Raw genomic sequence first — 20,448 nt, 5'->3', positions numbered from 1 at the left:
CGCCGGCCCCGCTCGCCCGCCGGCCCCGCTCGCCCGCCGGCCCCGCTCGCCCGCCGGCCCCGCTCGCCCGCCGGCCCCGCTCGCCCGCCGGCCCCGCTCGCCCGCCGGCCCCGCTCGCCCGCCGGCCCCGCTCGCCCGGGCTCGGCCTCCCGGCCGCAGCCGCCGCACCGGCCCCGCTCCCCTCCCCGCGCGCCAGGGGCGGCGCCTGGACACCCGCGCTCCTGATTGGCCGGCGCCCAGGCGCTCCCCTTCTCCGCCCCTCCGGCGGGGTGAGAGGTCAGCGGAGCGCCGGGCCGCAGGGTCTGCCATGGCGGGGCTGTGGGTCGGGGCGGTGGCGCTGGTCACGGCCGGGCGGCGAGGGAAGCGGCCGCCGCAGCTGATGCGAAGCGCCGCAGCGCTGTGGACCCTGAAGGTGAGCCCCGGCGGGGCGCCGGCGGCCTGGGCGCGCGGCTGGGCAGCGCCGCCTGGGTCTCGGTCCCGCTGCCCGGGTTGCACCGGTGCGCCTGGCTGCTGCGCTCCCGGCCGGAGGCGGCTCTCGGGGGGCTGCCGGGGGTGCGGGCATCCTTGGTGGCCGCCCGCGGGGCGCCTTGGGGCGGCAGTCCGTCTGCGCTGCTGCCCGCGGCCTGAAGTTTCCGTGTCCAGCTGCGCCGGAGGGGGAGGTGGGAGTCGGGCCTCAGCCGCTTGCGTTTTGAGCTGATGTCGACTTCGCAGCCAGGGTTGCGGGCTGAAGTTGCGGGACACCAGGCCGAACCGTGTGTAACACGTGCCCTGTGTTTGTCTTTCCCGTGTTATGCTGATTTTAAACACGTGTGCTGCGGTGTCAGCTTGCCCTGCCAGGTGTTGAGTGTTTGTGTGCACCTGTTTGTGCTTTAGTGGTTTCTTGGCCTAGACTACCTAACCCACTTGGTTGAGAAGGTCTAAGTTACCTGAACAGATTCTTTAAAATGAAAGCCTCGTGAAATCTTAGCAGCTGGCATACTTGTTCAGTTCCTTACGATCAAGCAGACTTTACAATGGGCAGCAGCAGTTTCATGGATTATTCTGAACTTCACAATGAGAAGACCCTGGAAGGGTGATGGGAAGTAGGGAGCTGAGGCCTGGCTGGGCACAGGGAGAGCTGGAGTTGGTCCTGGAGGTGCAAGGCGCCTGGCACCCGGTGTGCTCCGGTGTCAGCCTCAGAAGGCTGTTCTTGTCTGTGTTGCCTTGAGAGAGTTTTGATCTGTAATGTTTGTTTTTTTGTGAACTTGCATGTTCTGGTTCACTCCCAATGCCTTCCATAGCCAGGCCTGGGCTGGCAGACAGGAACCAGGACTTGCATGTGGGCCTCCCACCTGGGACGTGGCTGGCTCTCTGCCTTCCCCCGCTGCCTCCGGGCTGGCAGTGGACTGGCTGGCGCTGTCGCTGGCACTGCAGTGCAGGATGTGGGTTTTATAGGCAGTGGCCCTGCTAGCTGTTGCTGCAGCACCCAGTCCAGTCTGTTGTCTTTAAATATTGGCTGTGTTGCTTGCAAGACTTTCTAGGTGGCAGGAGGCAGCATGGTGTGCTGCCAGTGGGTAGACTTTGACCTCACGCTCAGGAGCCTCTGTGTTCTGGGCAGGTCACTTTGTTGAGCTTCATTTTTTTTTTTTTAAGGTTTGTTTATTTGAAAGGCAGATTTGCAGAGAGGAGGAGGCAGAGGTCTTCCTTCTGCTGGTTCAGTCCCTAGATGGCTGCAATGGCTGGAGCTGAGCCAATCCGAAGCTAGGAGCCAGGAGCTTCTTCTGGGTCTCTCACATGGGTGCAGGGTCCCAAGGATTTGAGCCATCATGCACTGCTTTCCTGGAACACATCCTGGGGCCTGTATGGGGTGCTCATACCGCAGGCAGAGGCTCAGCTGGCAGTGCCACTTTGCCGGCCCACGCTGGAGTTCTTTTTCAGCTGTTGACGTTCCCAGCTGTGTTAATAGCTCCTGTGTTCCCGCTCCAGGGGATGACCATGGTTTCTGGTCTCACAAGTTTTAGTCCTCGAGGGAGAGACAGGTTAAGTGCAGGGGAAAAGTCATGATTTTGTAACATCGTCAGGTGGATTTGCCGTCTTCAGGAAGAATTGGAACTCCCTTTCAGAGTTGCTGCTCTGTGGCCTTTTGTTTGATATGTCTTATTCAGTCTTTACAACAGCCTCTGTGATCCTCTGATAACGGGAGGGAAACTGGAGCGCAGTGTGCTGTGTGACTTGCTCAGAGCTGAAGCTTGCAAGGCCCGGGGTGCAGGCCCTCCCAGTCAGGCCATGCTGCACCAGCCAGGGGAGTGGTACCTTTGCAAGGGAGATCTGCTGTGTGCTTTGGAGGAGGGGATGACCTTTTTCTAGGCCAAGAGAGACGAGCGGTATGTGAGAGAGTAACACGCACAAAGGTCCTGTGGCCAGCGGGAAAGGCAGGTGAGGAGATCTGAGAGAAGCCTGCTGAGGCTCTGGTGCCGGGAGGGAGACCATGAGACTGAGTTGGTGTTTGTCGTAGAGCAGTGGGAAGCTATTGATGCTGCCTTGGGAGGGATGACACTGACCTTGTAGATTGGGGAGGCTCAGAGGCAAGTTAATATACTTCCTGTTTGACACCAAGTGGGCAATATCTAAGCTTTGATTTTTTTTTCTTACCTGTTTTCTTCCTTTTAAGGTAGGAGCAGTGACTGTACTGTGTCTGCCTCTCTGTTCTTTGGGCAATGTAGACACAACAGGTCGTGGATGGGTGACAACAGAGTAGAGTTTGTGCCAGCCAAGAATTCTTCCTTGCTTGCAGTGTCGCTCCAGTTCAGTGTTGCTGTGGTGGAACTTGAACTGCTGCTAGGCGTGTCTCCATGCTTCCCTCCTATGAACTTGAAATGTGCCCCTCAGCCTCTGTCTGAAGCAGCAGCTTTTGAAGATGTTAACCCTGCCCTCCCTTCTTCCACCTCCACACACAGTGTGATTGGTTGGAAAGTAGAGAGCTGACCCAACTCCAGGCTAGAGAATCCTAGACTTTGTTTTAGCCCGTTAGCAGACTTTATGTATTATTAGGATATTGGTAGAGTTCACCCTTTAGTCTTACTGGTTTTGTGTTTCAGCTTTTTTTTTTTTAAAAAAGATTTTTATTGCAAAGTCAGATAGAGAGGAAAATCTTCTGCCCACTAATTCACTCCCAAATGCCCACAACAGCTAGAGCTGCACCAATCTGAAGCCAGGAGTCAGGAGCCAGGATCCAGGGTCCCAAGGCTTTGGGCCATCCTCGACTGCTTTCCCAGGCCACAAGCAGAGAGCTGGATGGGAAGTGGAGCTGCCGGGATTAGGACCGGTGCCCATATGAGATCCCGGCATGTTCAAGGTGAGGACCTTAATCACTACGGTATTGTGCCAGGGCCCTAAATATCTGGTTTCTTTCCTTAAAAAGATTTGTTTATCTTTATTCAAAAGGCAGATTTACTGAGAGGAAGAGAGAGGTCTTACATCTGCTGGTTCGCTGCCCAAATGGCTGCAATGGCTGGAACTGAGCTGACCCAAAGCCAGGATCCAGGAGCTTCCTCTGGGTCCCCTTTGTGGGTACAGGGGCCGAATGACCTGCGCCTCCCTCCATTGCTTTCCCAGGCCACAAGCAGCGAGCTGGATGAGAACTGGAACAGCCGGGACTTGAGCTGGTACCCATATGGAATGACTGTTGTAGGCAGAAAGTGGCACTGCTCTGCAATGCCACTAAATACCTACTCAGTTTTTAAATTTTGCACACATTCACTGGTTCCAGCATGTTGATTTTATGGTAATTGTTATTTTACTGGACCTTTATATTCCTTATTTGGGTTCATATCTTTTTTAAAAAATTTATGTAACAACTAGGTCAGAAATCCCAGTTTGCTGAAGAGGAAACACAATTTGAGGCAGTTAAGTAATTCAAGAACACAGTTGGCCGAGGTAGAACTTTAACCTGGGGTAATATAATTCCAAAGTCTTACTTTTTAAGTTACAAAGTATCTGTTGCTTGTGTTATGATCTCCTTGTGCGCACATTTGTAACAGTGGAAGGCTTGAGCTGTAGGTTGCTGGAGACCTAGGATTTGGCTTCTTGTCAGTGAACACGTAGAATAGTGTTTAAACTGGCTTCAGCGCTGCAGAGTGGCCCGCAGCTAGATGTCTGCTACCTGCTGGTACATCCTGGTAAGCATCGGGGGAGAAATGCTTTGGACACTGTTAGGTAGATCAGTTTCTGGAGTAGTCACGTGGTTCTGGGGCAGGCATTTGGCACACTGGTTAAGTCCTCCCGCCATATCAGAAGGTCCGGGTTTCCAGTGGTCCCTCTGTTCTGGGCCCAGGGCCCAACTTCCTACTGCTGCGTGCTCTGGGAGGCAGCAGGTGCTGGCCATTGTGCCTGAGTCTCTACTCCCCGTGGGCAAGACCCAACAGAGGTAGAAACTTCTAAATGGGGCAGGAGGAAAGGAAGATGATGAATTTGTTTAAGATTTATTTATTTATCTGAAAGGCACAGTTACAAAGAGAGAAGACACACACACACACAGCTGAGAGAGAATGAATCTATTTTGTGTCTCCTGGTTCCCACCCTAGCTGACCACAATGGCCAGCCCTGGTCCAGGCCAGTGCCAGGAGCCAAGGGCTTCATCCAGGTCTCACATGTGCGTGCAGAGGCCCAAAGACTGGAGGGCCTGCTTTTCCAAAAACACTAGCAGGGAACTGGATTAAAAAATGAAGCCACCAGGACTCATGGTATCCATGTGGGATGCTGGCTCTGCAGGCAATATCTTGATTGGCTAAGCCACAGTGCCAGTTGCAATGGTGACCTTTTCTTTCCCCTAAAGAAAGAATTATGTATTTATTTGTATATAAAGAACTGAAGGATGTAGTAGTGTGTTAATACTTAATCGAGTAAACACTCCATCTTCTAAAGGCCTTCAGTTGGTGTTGGGAAAAAGAGATAATAGGATGTAGAGGAGTGGTCCAAAGAGCTGCAATAGTGCTGAATTGCTGAGAAGGAGGAGCTTTTAAGTCGTGTCTGATCACTCAAATGGACATCCAGCTCGCTTCACTCTTGGAGTGTTGGTGGAGTGGCTTGTATGCCCTAGGCACTGGGTGCGTACTGAGGAGGCCAGAAGAAATAAAATAAAGAAATATCCCTTATTGGGTCTCAGGTGCATGGATGTCAAAGAATCAAAATAAAGAGTGATGAAAGATTGAGAAACCATTATTCTTGATTGGGAATGATTTTCCAGGAAAGTGTCATGTGGCAAAGCCTTGTTTGGGTGAGAAGGTAGGCTTCAACAGTCGAAACAAAAGTACGTTGATTTGAGAGATCAGCTGTTGCATGATTTTAAAACTTTAATTTATTTAAAATTGATATTGACATTTTCTAGAAAAAAATACATATTGTGATGGGACCAATAAGTTTAAAATTAAATGAATTTTTAAAATGTTGAAAGATACAGACTTGTACTTATATTCAGGAAAATGGATACAGCATTCAGGTAGCATACTCTTTGGCATTCTTCATTCAGAAGTTTTTTTTTTGTTTGTTTGTTTTTTTAAGATTTACTTATTTAAAAGGTGGAGTGATAATATAGAGGGAGAGACAGAGCTCTGCCATTTGCTGGTCCACTCCCCAAATGGCCATAACAGCTGGAGCTGGGCCAGGCTGGTGCCGGGAGCAAGGAGCTCCATCCGTATACCCGAGCCTTCATCTGCTGCCCTCCCATGCATGAGCAGGGAGTTGAAGGGATGCCTGCATGAGAAACCTGAAGTCAGTTGTCACAGGGGCACGTGCCTGGTGAAGGCTCCAGGGGGGAATCTGGGCCTGCCACTGCTGGTGTGAGGCTTGGCCTGGGGTGCGGCACTACAGTCTCTTCTGTCCTCACAGGTCATCTTGTTTTGTGTCTCGTACAAGGTGCATTTATTGTTGCACTTAGGGCTGTGACAGGATCCAAGATGGTCTCATCGAGAGATATCTATCAGTTTCTCGAATCTGCAAAGCACCTCTGCACAGGTTCTGGGACACAGACACGTCCTCCTGGGGGTCAGCAGTCACACCTGCTACACCACAGACAGACACTAATACTGGAGCTCAGCTAAGTGAGCACCTCTGCCTTCATTGTGGTTGCATTTGAATAGAGAATACTATTCACATGAATAGGGAAGTTCAGGGACTGGCACAGTTAGCTTAAGCCTCTGCTGCTGCACCAGCATTCTCCATAGGTGTTGGTTTGTGTCCCTGCTATCTCACTGACCCAGCTTTCTGCTTCTAGCCTGGGAAGGCAGCGGGAGGTGGCTCAAGCCCTTGGGCCCCTGCACGCATGTGGGACACCTGGAAGAAGCTCCTGACTTTGGATCAGTTCAGCTCTGGCTTTTACAGCCATTTAGGGAGTGAACCAGAAGATGGGAGACTTCTCTGTTTCTCTTTCTCTCTGCAATTCTGCCTTTCAAGTAAAAGTTCAAATAATAGTGAGTGTTCCATCAGGAGAAAACAGAAGAGAATGACTGTCAATCTAAATAACAAAGAGAATCTCTAATTAAATGTTAATGATTTAGGAGAAGCATTGAATGAGAATATGTATGACAGATTAATCTGTGGACACATACCTTTATTATACCATACCAACAAACTTAGCAGTAAAAAGAACGACACGAAAACTAGTTTGATCTTCATAGCAGGCATGGAAAAGAGGGGAGCAGTAGACCATTTGGTCTCCCAGGCTAAGGAACATTTGTCAGGATAGACAGATTGTGGCCTTGCGCTGAAGTGGGAGAGAATACACTATAGGAGTATCAGGATAGCCGGGAATCGAACAGATAATTTCCTTGTTCAGATACGTAGGGATAATTTCCACCTGAGCTGTAGGCAGCTGTCTAGGTTGATTGTACCTAGACAAATGTTAAACTGCTGAGAGAAAAGCAACTGATAGCTGATGGGCATTCTGAGTCTGGTTAATGCCAAATTTGTGTTAACAATAGCAGTGTGCCAACAAAATTGCTATTTTTTAAGAAAGGCAGATGTGGGCATTCCAATAAACAGGGTCTGGACCACTGGCCTCAAAACTCCATCTGTGAGGGCAGTGACAGACCTATGGTTTGACTGTGGAGTGTCAGGACTGGGTTGCCTCAGGCCTGTGCAGTGGACCGCATGTCCACATGAGCTTGGGGGACAATGACACCCAGTTCACTGAAGCCGGCAGAGGACATCTAATAATATGGGGTGCAGAACAAACTGTACAGCTTTTCCAGGAAAGCTTTGGCAGGAAGTATTAACTCTAAAGTTGATTGTCAGCCAGTGGACTGTCAGCCAGTAGATTTCCTCGTTCTTGGAGCAACAAAGTCAACAGCATTTCAGAACTAGGAAAACCACTTTACAATGCCCTCAGAATATGCTCCACACTGGGGACCTTGGGGATACTGGATGCCTGTCCCCCATCCTGGGGCAGTGATGTTGGGCTGCTGGGAGCGTCCTCCCCATTTTCCTCAGATATGTGATCAAAAGGAGATTCCTCTCCCCTCCCCCCCACACAGTGATCCACATGAGCATGCATCCTTAACTATGCAAACATCACCAAATCTTATTAAAAAATTATAAATGTGTTAAACACAAACAAATACATAGGAATTTCCTCTCTGGGTGGCCGCTGTGAACCCTGGTGCTTTGTGAAGGTTGAAGGTGTGTACAGCCTGGGGATGAAGTGCTCAGATTCTGTAGAAGCAGAGCCTGGGAGTGCAGGGAGTGGCCAAGAAGAGTCAAGGAAGTGGGGCAGGCCTGGGGAGAGGAGGGAGGGAAGATGCCCAGCCCAGCCCAGCCCAGCCCAGCCCGCTGAAGCCTTCTTCCTGCTCTAAATCTAGAGCTCAGGGTGGCGCCTGTACCCTGGCTCTGCTCCATCAGAAGGCGGGGAGTGTGGAGTCCAGCCCCTTGTTTTAACAAGCACTGCAGGTGGAGCCGGTGCAGGGCCAAGCCTGGAAACTGCTGATTATCCCTGGGAAACTGAAACATTGTAGATGGTTAACTGCAACTGTAATTACATGTAATCTTGCAGTCTCATGTTCCTAAGGTAAGGGGGTGTGAAATTGTTCATATAGTTTATTTAACCCAGTATGTTAAAAATATCATTTCAATATGTAAATGCAGATGTTTGCTGGTTTTGCCTCCTGCCTGTGTGTGTTACCAAGCCTTCTCTGGTGTGCAGTTTGATTTTCAGCACATCTGAGGTTGATTGAGTCCCATCTCAAGGATACCTCATTGTCCTCAGGTGGCCTTGGACAGATTGTACAACTAAGTTGGTCCCAATGTGAGGAGATGGCTTTTGTACCCTGGCTTTGGTTTGATGACAGAGCATGTGGGAGCTGGGCTGGTGTGTGATGATCAGCAGTGTTCCATTCTAACTAGCCCAGCTCAGGTCTCCCATGTGGACTGGTGCATCAGTCTGACCCATAATGGTCCTCTGGCCTCTCCCCTCCAAAATGCTATGTCCCAGCCCCCTCACCTACCTCAAGTGCAGTTGCCTTGCTGTTGGGAGTCCCTCAGATGTCACCCCTCACCTGCAATACACTCGCACAGCGGAACTCCCTTCACCATGCCTCCTTGCCCCTTTCCCTAATCAGTCCACAGTCCGTGTGCCCAGGAGTGCATGGGTTCTCCAGCCCAACCTTTGGAAGCCCAGTAGGACGCTGTTCTGGTCTGGAGCCCCTCCCACCCACGAGAGTCCCAAGCTGCTGGCACGTGTGCTGGCCTGGTGCCTTGTCCCTGATCCCAAGATCCAGTTGCATTGAGGTTCTCCAGGTCTGTTCACCAGCACACCAGGGCAGTGTGCTGACCTGGAGCTCTCCCCGTTCCTCTCCTCACCTTGCCCAGGACCAAGCATGTGGGGAAATCGTCAGGGTCGGTCCACCTGCCTAGATGTGAGTTTCCAGGTTCCCACATGCCCACTGGTGCTATGCTCCTAATCCCCTGCCCAGCAAGCCTGCATCCTCAGGCCCCCATGAGCTATTGTTTGCTGGCTGGCTCAGTGTGGGGAAAAAATACTCGATTCTGAAGATCTAACACTATATTTTACTACTGGTAGGAAAAAAAAGACACAGCTTGTAGATGTGTAAATTTGTAATAATGTAGCCAGTGTTTTAAGCATTGCAGATGCCCTAATGACTCAGTGTCTAGACACGGAATCCCTACAGGTGGATTGAAGTGTGGCAGCAGAGCCACCACTCATGATGTGTCTTTTTTTTTTTTTTAAAGATTTGTTTATTTATTGGAAAGTGAGATATACAGAGAGGCGGAGAGGCAGAGAGGAAGATCTTGCGTCCGATGATTCACTCCCCAAGTGAGTGCAACGGTCGATGCTATGCCAATCCAAAGCCAGGATCCAGGAACTTCTTCCGGGTCTCCCACGCGGGTGCAGGGTCCCTGTTAATGGTCTGGGAAAGCAGCAGTGGATGACCCACCCACATAGGGGACCTAGATGAAGCTCCTGGCTCAGCCTGACTGTTGTGGCCATTTGAGGAATGAATCAGCAGATGGAAGATCTTTATCCCCCTCTACCTCTTAAATGAATAAATATATATTAGATTTTTTTTTATTAGAAAGATTTACAGAGAGGAGGAGAAACAGATCTTCCATCTGCTGATTCACTCCCCAAGTGGCTGCAATGAGCTGAACTGAGTTCACCTAAAGGAGCCTCTTTAGGGTCTCCTATGTGGGTGCAGGGTCCCAAGGCTTTGGGCTGTGCTCCACTGCTTTCCCAGGCCACAAGCAGAGAGCTCAATGGGGAGCAGGGCTGCCGGGATTGGAACTGTCACCCATATGGGATTTCGGGCTCTTACAAGGTGAGGACTTGAGTGAATAGGCTACTGTGCCAGGCTCAAATAAATATGTATTTTAAAAGATCTTTTATCCATGGCTTCACTCCCCAGACGTTGCAATGGTCAAAACTGAGCTGATCTGATGCCTGGAGCTGGGATCTTCTTCCAGGTCTCCCATGTGGTTGCGGAGTCCCAAGGATGTGGGCGCACCTCCACTGCTTTCTCAGGCCATAAACAGGGAGCTGAATGGGGAGTGGAGCAGCCAGGACATGAAGTGGGACATGGGATGCTGGCACTTGCAGGTAGAGGATTAGCCAGTTGAGCCCAGCATTGCCGCAGCAACTAGTTTTTAGAACGATTTATTTGAGAGGCCAAAAGAGAGAATGCACATACTCCCACCATCTGGTCACTTCTCCAGTTCTTGCAGAGGCCTGGGCTTGGAGTTAGGAAGTCTACCTCTGTGTCCTCCATGTGTGTGAGGGACAGGAGCTCAGCTGCTGCCCCCAGAGTGAGCAGCTCAGCACTGGAGGCCAGTTACAGGCTCATTCCCCTGAGCACTTTGTGAGTTGTTGGGACGCAGGAATTATCTTCTGGTGGGCCATTGTTCACCAGCCTGTCTAATGAGATAAGTCAGCATGCTCTGAGGTATTTGTTATAAAAGGTATTCTAAAAGGGCTGGCCTTGTGGCATTGTGGGTGAAGCTGCTGCCTGCAGTGCAGTGTTGGCATCCCATGTGGATATAGGTTTGAGTCCTGGCTGTTCCCTTTCTGGTGAGCTCCCTGTAAATGGCCTGGGAAAGCAGTGAAAGATGACTCAAGTGCTTGGGCTCATGGATGCAAGTGGGTGACCTGTGTGAAACTCCTGTCTCTTGGCTTTGATCTGGTTTGTTTGGGGAATGAGCCAGCAGGTAAATTTCTATTTCTCTCTGCCGCCGTCTTTTTAGTCCGTCTGCTCAGTTTGAATGAATTGCCTGTCCTTCAGTAACTGTCAGAGGTTACCATGCCTATGCACCAGTTCTCGGGAAGAGTGGTTTCACTTAGTAAGGGACCTTAGAGGGCAACCAGCTGAGCTTTCACTTCTTAGCGGAGAGTTAAACAGTTAAAATGGTTTGTTCCTGTCTTGGAGCTAGCAGGAGGCCGTGTTCATGAGTGCTTGTGGTCCTAGGGTCTTTCCCACGGCCAGCTGCATTCCGGGGAGCCCTCGCCCGCACGGAGGCGTCACTGTTCCCACAATCCAGAGTTCATTGGAACGCGGGAGATGCCTGTGCATGTTGCAGTTTGTCTATTGAAGACTTGCGTTTGGTTTGTGCTGCTGCTTCTCCCAGAGTTTGTTCTCTGTATTGGCCATGGCTAGAAGTGCATGCTTGCTAGGAGAAGGGATATAAACTTTATCCTGTTAGTTTGCTAGATTATGACTGTTCTGCTGAAGGCAGTAAAAGACTGGAGTTTTTGATGCATTCATGATGAGTAAGGAGATTCTAGATAAACTCATTCTTTTTCTACCCCAAGTAATCTTTTATTTTAATTTAGGGATTTATTTATTTTGGGGCCTGGCATGGTAGCCTAGTGGCTAAAGTCCTTACCTTGCATGCGCCGGATTCCCATATGGGGGAAAAAAAAAGAGAGTGTATTTATTTATTTATTTATTTATTTTTTAGATTTATTTTTTATTGGAAAGGCGGATATACAGAGAGGAGAGACAGAGAGGAAGATCTTCCGTCTGATGATTCACTCCCCAAGTGAGCGCAACGGGCCGATACTATGCCGATCCAAAGCCAGGAACCTCTTCTGGGTCTCCCACGCGGGTGCAGGGTCCCAAAGCTTTGGGCCATCCTCGACTGCTTTCCCAGGCCACAGGCAGGGAGCTGGAAGGGAAGTGGGGCTGCCAGGATAGAACCGGCGCCCATATGGGATCCCAGGCGTTCAAGGCGAGGACCTTAACCACTACGCCACCGTGCCGGGCCCAAGTGTATTTATTTTTATTTGTTTTTCATAGTTATATTTTGTATATTACCCCTGCATGTATTGATTGATAACACATTTGCATTAGAAATAAAATGGGGGCCCTGCGGCGTGCCCTAGCAGCTAAAGTCCTCACCTTGAATGTACCAGGATCCCATATGGGTGCCAGTTCTAATCCCAGCAGCCCCGCTTCCCATCCAGCTCCCTGCTTGTGGATTGGGAAAGCAGTCGAGGACAGTCCAAAGTCTTGGGACTCTGCTCCCGCGTTGGAGACGAGGAAGAAATTCCTGGATCTTGGCTTCGGATTGGCGCAACACCTGCCGTTGCACTCACTTGGAGAGTGAATCATCGGATGGAAGATCTTTCTGCCTCTCCTCTCTGTATATCTGACTTGCCAATAAAAATAAAATAAATCTTAAAAAATAATAAAATGGGAGAAATATCCTGAAAAAATATGGAAAGTTCATTTACGTGTCTAACTTTATTTTTTATAGACTATTCCTCGCTATTCAAGATCACACTTACTGGTGGCCCGTGGACTCAGTTCAGTGGGATGTGATCCTAATGAAAAAGTGAGTATTTGTAAAACAGTTTTGTCCACAGCAAAGTAGGCTGTAATGATTTTCCTTTCTTGTTTGTACACTGCATCCAATGGACAGATTACGGTTGGTCAGTACTGGGCAGTGGCTTCTTGCTCTGGTATGGTGGGTTTAGTAGATGCTCTGTCCTTTGTGCCTCTTTTGTTGTGGGCCATAGACCGAAGCCTTTTTAATTTAGTATTTTTTCCTGTGCCAAAAAGTTGAATACATTTGCAGTGTGTTTCTTATTTTTCAACATTCTAATAAGACAGTATGTGTTAAAGACTAGGCAGTTGAGAAGATCTGCTGAAGCTCTTTGAGTTTTTGTTTCATTCATATAATATATGATTCTTTTGGGTTGAAGGAAATTATGAATAGTGCAAATTTGGGGACAATGAATTTCTAGTTGTGATGTGTCTTATTGTTGCATCTAAGATGTGGGGGACCAAGGACTGGAATTGGTAGTCGGGAATAGACAGCACGGTTAACTGTTGGGTGTAGGCAAGAAGGGGGGCAGGAGAATGTTTTCTGTTGTGAGCAATTGGGACCCTGGCTGGGCCTGTTCTAGAACAGGCTTATGTAAAGGGGTAATCACAGTTTGTTGTCAGCACGGGCAGCTTCTGTTCTCTCAGGAGAATGGTGGCTGCCCCAGGAGTGCTGGGGACCTCTTTTGGGAGAGGGGAGATAGTGTCCAGGGCAGGGGCCAACTGAGTACTTAGAAAGGGTGGAAATAGGGAAGAGCTGGATGTTGGATGTGGGGTGTGATTTCATACTGGCTTCCCTGTCCATTATTTGAGTCTCCAGTGTCATGGTGGATCTCATGCATGGTGGGAATTGAGGCCCATGGGGACGGGTTGTGCTGAGTCTGTAGCCATGTCGGATTTACATGGATTTGCATGGGGAGGGATTTGATGTGCACAGCCTAGGCCCTCTCTCAGCTCCTCTTCACGTATTAGTTACCTATCTGCTCCCATCATTTTGGTTGGAGTGATCACAGTGAATATAATGAGTGATATTTGAGGATGGCTGAGTTGCGGTGTGGCCTGAGTCACCTGCTGAGGAGTACAGGACTCTTTGTCAGGTTCCTTGTACCCTGGAGGCTTGGGAGAGTCATCACCTGCATGCAGTTAGGAGCCCTGCATCAGTGGAGGGCGGGGGCATGACAGGTGCAGGGCCCAGGTGAGTTTACATTGTCTAGTAGCCATATTTAAAAAAAAATAAAAAGCAACGGGAGAGATTACTTTTAATCTATTTTATTTACGTCAGTATAAAATGATTCTTTCAGTGTATTATCACTCTACATATGAAACACTTTAGATTCTCTTTACTTTTGGTTCCACCCTACCTAAATGCAGTCTCTTGCACGTGGGTGTATCTCCGCTTGCTCAGCCACATCCCAAGTGTCCTCATGTGGCCTCATGTTGCCAGTGGCTGCTGTATGAAACTGCGAGTCTGTATACTTTACCTATAATGAACTCCCTATTATGAAATCTCTGGAGTAATTTAAACATTTTATCATAGGCAGTATGCTTGGGGGTTTGTGTGTCTGTATGTTCTTGCACATTTCAGCTGAGTTCCACTCTAGAAGTAATCCATTTTCCTGTTATTAGAAATCCTCTAGGGTGATTAGATAACATTTAAAGAGGTGAGAGTCCTGCAAGTAGATCCGCCACTTTTTTTTTTTTTTTTTTTTATTATTTTGTTATTGGAAAGGCGGATGTACAGAGAGGAGAGACAGAGAGGAAGATCTTCCATCCGATGATTCACTCCCCAAGTGAGCGCAACGGGTCGATACTACGCCGATCCGAAGCCAGGAGCCTCTTCCGGGTCTCCCACGCGGGTGCAGGTTCCCAAAGCTTTGGGCCGTCCTCTGCTGCTTTCCCAGGCCACAGGCAGGGAGCTGGAAGGGAAGCGGGGCTGCCGGGATTAGAACCAGCGCCCATATGGGATCCCGGGCGTGCAAGGGGAGGACCTTTAACCACTTGCGCCACCGCTCCGGGCCCGAGATCCGCCACTTTTTCTCTTGAGAAACAATGTTGGTCTTCCTGATTTACCATAACACGTGTCAGAAGCAGGCTTTCCTTGATGACATTAGTGGAATTCAAGGCATGTGTGTTCACAGTTGGTTTTGAAAACCCGTTGTATTAAGACAGTAGTTTAGCAATCTGTGTTTGACCCTTAGTTCTTTACTAAATTCTTAGGCTCAGTCCCTAAGCAATAGCCCTTTAAAATTTTTAAACAGATTTACTTGTTTTTATTTGAAAGGCAGATTTGACAGAGAGAAGTAGAGACAGAGAAGTCTTGCATCTGCTGGTTCATTCTCCAGATGGCTGCACTGGCCAGAGCTGAGCTGATCCGAAGCTGGGAGCCAGGAGCTTTCTCCTGGTCTGCCATGTAGATGAAGAGGCTCAAGGACTGGAGCCATCCTCCAGGCTATAGCGAAGAGCTGGATCAGAAGTAGAGCAGCTGGGACACGATCCTGTGGCTGTTTAGGATGCCAATACCAACAGGTAGAGAATTAGCCTGCTATTCCGCTGCACCAGCTCCACAAAATATCCCTTAAAAAAAAAGAATTCATTTTATTTTTGATGAAACTTACATAGTTGAGACGGATGCCTGCTCATGTGGACCACTGATTAAGATGGGAAGGGTTGAGGAATGTGGGGAAGTGGATGAGACAGCTGCCTCCAATCTTCCTTTTTCTTTCTTTACCTCGGGAAAGTAGGGAGAGAATGGGAGAGGGCTGCTATCAGTATTCCAATTGTATCAGTACCTGGGAATGGCCATTCAGTGTCATCCCAGGGTCCCCGGTGTGGAATGTGTTCCGAGGATCCTGCTTAAATGATTTTGATAGTTTTGAGATGCTGTTGATTTAGTTGCTTCAAGGTTGAGGAATTCGCTTGAAGTTTCATTGGCTGACATAGTCCACCTTAGAGTCCCCATTCTCCCAGATATTAGCTGTCAAAGCTTGGCCAGAAGAGCTGTTCAATTTGTTCTGCCCTCCATGGTACTGGATGTCCTCTGCAGGCCTCAATGAACTAATCGTCATGTCTCCTATGAGTATCTGGGCATGATGTCCATTGTCTAGGACTCAGCAACTGTGGAGCCCCACTTCTGACCCATGCACTCCACAGTCAGACCCCAGATCCTGTGATATTCACTGTGGTTGGACTTCTGAGTCTAGTGGTCCAGGTGGGGCAGGGGTCCTCATAAAAACCTCACCAGAGGTGACCCCAACATGACCTCTGTGTGCAGGCCAGTGTGGGGTCTGGCTCAGTCCATCACCCACATCAGCCTATACACACACCGGTGGTGATATTTTATGGGTCAGTTCTGTCTCCGGCTCCATTTCATACACAAACCAATGGATCCTGTGGTCCAGCCTAACCCTACCCACCACACATTTGGACCTCACATACATCAGTAGTAACTGCAGCCTAATCAGAGTGACCCTTAATAACCCCTACGAGGCCCCAGTTGCTGTGCATGCTGATATGTACAGCAGATTGGTCCAGTCTGTCCCACATTCCATTTGGCTCTCGTGCACATCAGTACGGTGTTGGAGCTTAGCTTATCCCAAATGGCTTGATTATGCAGCCTGCACTCATGCTGGTGGGTAACACTGCTTGTCCAGCCAGGCTTGCCCTCAGCCCTGGTTCTCATTCTCACCAGTGGGAGCTGCAGCCCATCAGAATGGTGCCCACAATTTCCCTGCTAAGTCCACTCCCAGCCAGGGTCTTGTACTTTGCAGTTGATTCTATTGTCTAGTGTGATAGGACTTACCCCCAGTCCCAGCACCTGTTAGCAGATGGTGTGGCAAAGCCCAGTCTGCCTGCACTTACTCTGTCTCATTCATGCATCTGTGGATATGGTCATTTAGTCATGTTTGGCTCTCCACCCAGCCATGCTCACATGCAGGTCAGTGGGCTTGTTCAGCCTGGTCTGCCCCCAGTCCCAGCTCTCACGCTCACCAGCAGCAGCAATGGCTTAGCAGAGGAGCACCTGAAGCTCCGCTGTTGGACTTGCCTCCATCCTGGGTGTAATGTGGGAACTGTGGCCCAGACTGGCATGGCTTGTCTCGTCTTGGCGTTCACCACTGGGTGTTGCAACCTGGTTTGGCCTGGTCGTACCTAGTTCCAGCTCATGCTGGTGGGTACTGTGGCCTAGCCCATCCTAGTCAGCCACCAGCCGCCCTAATGTGAACTGGCTGGTGTTGTGGCCCAACCCGGTCTATCCTGAACCTTGTCCTATTTCTCATATCTGCCAGTGGGTGCTCTGAGCCTGCCAAGCATGGACATCCCCAAACCTGAGCCACACATATGCTGCACATATTCCAGCAGCTACTGTAAACTGATTTGGTCTGGGCCTTGCTTCTTGCGCTCACCTGCAGGGACTATGTTCTAACAGAAGAGTTCCCCAAACTCTTCTGTCAGGTCCTCTTCCAGTGGCAGATTTTGCACACACTGGTGGATTGTTGACCCAGCCTGACTTGGTCTACCTCCTGTCCTGGCAAGAACAGTGGCTTTTCCCAACTGGCCCACCACCCATTCTGATTCTTACTGTTGGGTGCTGTAGCCCAGCCATGCCTGGTCCAGCTCCATGCCCAGCTCTTGCATGGTTCAGTGGGTGACAGGATTTAGCTCAGCCCATGCAGTTCCCACCCTGCCTCTCAGGAACTCTGGTGGTTGCTGGAACCTAGCCCAAGCCCAGTCTGACACACCACAGACCCCATCTGGCACCCATGCCAAAAAATATTGCAGCTGTGTCCAGCCCAGTTTGCTGCCACCTTTCTGGCTCTTGCTCTCACCAGTGGCAACTGCAGCCCAGCAGGGGTGTCCCCTTAGCTCCCCAACCAGGCTAGCTCTAGGGTCGGTGGTTGCTCTGACCCAGCCTGGCAAGGACCATCACCCAGTTTGGCTTTTGCCATCAGATGCTGCAGTCTGGCCTGACCTGGTCTGCACCCGGTCCCCACTCTTGATGGCCGTTGCAGCTTAGCCCTGCCCAGTCAGCCCCCATACCCGGCTTTCATGCAAACCGGTAGGTATGATAACTTAGCCTATCCTGGCATGACCTGTACTCCATCCTGGTTCCCATGCATGCCAGTGTGCTATAGTTTGGCCTGGCCCTGCCCGATCTACCCCCAGAGCCAACACATACACTTGTAGATAAGAGAGGCAGTCTACCTGGCTTGACCAACAGCCAGCCCTGACTCACATGCTCACCAGCAGGAGCTATGGCCCACCTGGCCCACTCCCAGACCCAGAGCTCACACATTCCAATGGGTGTATAGTCTGTCCTGGCACAGTCTGTCCCCCCAGTGTCAACCTTTGCATGTGTTGGTGGATGTTGCAGCCTGGTCCACACCACACCCACTTCTTGGATGTGTCTGAGGGTGCCAAGCTATGGTCCACACAGCCTGACATGGTCCATGCCCTGCCCCAACACTCACTGGCGGGTACTCTGATCTAACTCTGCCAGGGAGGCCTCCCAACCATGGCTTTTGTGTGCACTATTACGCGGTAGTTGTGATACCAACAAGGCCGGCTCAGGTCCCCCATGTGGGTGGGTGTATTGGTTTAGCCTCACAAGATGCTCTGATTTCCCTCCTCTAAGCCACCTGGTCTCAGCCTTCATTTACCAGCAAGTTCAGGAGCCTGGCTGGCGGAAGTCCACCGGAAGTCACTCCTCACCTGTTTTGTTCCCCCTAAGCAGTCCTTCCCCCGCATACCTCCAGACCCTCTAAGCAGTCCACAGCTCCCTTGCCCACAAGCATGCAGATTCCCAGGCCCGGTCCGCCAGTGGTATGCCATGCCAATCTGGTGCCCTGTCTGCCTGCCCAGGGCCTATACACACTCACACATGGGTCCCCAGATGCTGTCTGTCGGCGAGACAGAATCTGCCCTCCACATATCCTTAAAAAAAAAAAAAAGCAACTATGCTGACATACTGGTATAGCTAATACAAATTAGGCATTAACCAGGCCCAGAATGCCCACCAGCTATTAGCTGCTTTTCTCTAGTGGAGTAACACTTGCCTGGGTACAATGCAATCTAGGCCGTTGCCTACAACTGGGGAAAAGAGCCTTTTCTTAAGCCACGGTGTCCAGTGGAGTCTGACCCTGTGATGAGGTAAATCAGAATTGCAACACTTTTCCCTCAGGTGAAATTTCCCTCGGAACTTTTGGAGCATTATCAAGTCCAGAAAGTACAATCTGCCTGAGCTCATCCGGTAGATTTGAAGATTCTTCATCACGTTTGTCACGAACTGTTTGTGCGGCTGACTTTGCTCTGGGATTGCTTTCCCTGCACTGGTGGCTACCAGTCATTCCTGAAAATAAATAGCTTATACGCACAGCTCCCTTGCTTTGGGACATTGAAGGGGAGTTCTTCGGCATCCAGTGAGCAGGTACTTTTGCATATTTTCTGTCTGAAATCAGAGCTGCTCTTGGTTGTCTTTGCTTTTTCTTTTGCTGCACACTTGCCTTAGGTAACTGGAAAAACTGTAAGACCTTCCATCAGTGACGGGCGTCTCTACACTCACTGGGCTTTAAAAATACATGTTCAGACCAAGTTGTTGGCCTTAAATATCACTCAATCTTCCCTGTCAATATTCTGTCTGTTGGTTCATTCTGCAAATGGCTGCAACAATCTTGTTGGCCAGGCTGAAGCCAAGCACCTGGAACTCCAGTCCAGGCTCCCACGTGAGTGCCTGGGGCACAGCAGGTGGGGTCATAAATCAGTTCTTCCCCAGGTTCACTGGCAGAGAAGGGAGTTGGATCAGCCTTAGAACAGCCAATGCCTATACTGCACTTCCATGCCAGTCCTATACGGACCCCTTTCTTACTCTGCATTTTCTCAGTGACTCTTAGAGTCGGAGTCAACCAGGCAAGGGGCTGGTGGTTGGCCTGGCAGTTAAAGATGCAGGTTGGATGTTTGAATGCACTGTTGGACTGTCCCTGGGAGATTCAGGTCTCCACTCCACTTCTGACTCCAGGTTTTCTGTTGAGGTATTTCCTAGGAGGCAGCTGGGATGGATCAAAGAATTGTGTCCCAGACCCAGTGGGAGTCCTGGCTCCCAGTTTGGGCTTGGTTGCATCCCCTGTGGTGGGGATTTGAATGAACCAGTGGAAGGATCTTTCTGTCTCTCTCTCTCTCTGCCTTGCAAATAAAGAAAAATAAATTAAGCCAGCTGAAGTTTAATCATTGCTGCAAATATTAGTTTTCAGTCTGAGCTTCAGCAAGTCAACTTGTTGTCTCATGTAAGTTTGAAAAAGTTTAAAAACAAGTCCATTTAATGGTAATTTGTTAGGAACAAGACCAGGGATGTTCAATAGGTCCTAAGTGTGTGTGAGCCAGAACAGTACTATGGTATACTTTCCTTAATGGTCTTGGCTGGCATTAACAAATGATAGGGCTTGTATCATTGAAACCGTGATCACATCAAATCATGACATGCTCTGACATGAGCACTTAAGTATGTACTCTGGCTCCACCAGTAATTAAGCTTGAGATTGACTTAGGCAAATCATTAGGCCTCACCAATCTCCAGTCTCCTCATTTAAAAAATGAGATTAGTAGAACTGGTTTCCTGGGCTGGTAAAACGGTAACCATCGCCTAGTAAATGAGGTAGTGCATAGAAAGTGCTTGGCACATTGCCCACTGAATGTCAGCTGTTTAATACTATCCTTAATGCAGTTTTGCATATTGAAAAACAGAGGCTCAATACTTAGAAATACTAAGTGTGAGCTGGGTACAAGTGCAAGGCAAGGGTGTGGTCAGTGTTACGTCCGTTTGGGTCGCCTGCATTCCGGAAATGCCTGTTTTGTGTCGTGGCTCTACTCTTTTTTTTTGATGGTTAATAACATTGTATTATGTGATACAGTTTTATAGGCACTGGGATTTCCCCTGCCCCTCCCACAACCTTCCCCCCATGGTGGGGTGGATTCCTCCACCTTGCTGCATAACCACAATTCAAGTTCAGTTGAGGAATCTTCCTTCATTGCAAGCATATACGCAGCATAGAGTCCAGCATCTTATTGTCCAGATAACTTTAATGGCTTTTTGGGGAGACCTTCTCTGGTCTGAAGGTAGAGCTAACAGAGTAAAGTCCCGGTCAGTTAAAAGCCC

The 20,448-nt window shown here is 49.7% G+C and overlaps 1 protein-coding gene across 8 annotated transcripts in view; it reads left to right on the top strand.

Annotated features, from left to right (window-relative positions):
* The first annotated feature begins 307 nt into the window (after nucleotides 1-307).
* Nucleotides 308-20,448, top strand: part of PCCA (propionyl-CoA carboxylase subunit alpha) — a 324,721-nt gene continuing 304,580 nt past the window's right edge. For 4 of the 8 annotated variants that reach the window (XM_040991172.1, XM_040991169.1, XM_040991171.1 and 1 more), the window contains exons 1-2: nucleotides 308-412; nucleotides 12,238-12,315. In XM_040991172.1, coding sequence (XP_040847106.1) covers nucleotides 308-412; nucleotides 12,238-12,315 — 183 coding nt within the window. Of the gene's footprint in view, nucleotides 413-12,237; nucleotides 12,320-20,448 lie in introns of those variants that run through there. The other 4 variants (XM_040991176.1, XM_040991175.1, XM_040991170.1 and 1 more) reach the window with 2 other exon arrangements.

This window comes from Ochotona curzoniae, unplaced genomic scaffold, assembly GCF_017591425.1.
Source record: "Ochotona curzoniae isolate NIBS_2020 unplaced genomic scaffold, NIBS_Ocur_1.0 contig_64, whole genome shotgun sequence".
In the NCBI taxonomy this organism is placed as follows: Eukaryota; Metazoa; Chordata; class Mammalia; order Lagomorpha; family Ochotonidae; genus Ochotona; species Ochotona curzoniae.
The sequence above is the reverse complement of the archived record's forward strand: the minus strand, read 5'-3'. Positions and strand labels throughout refer to the sequence as shown.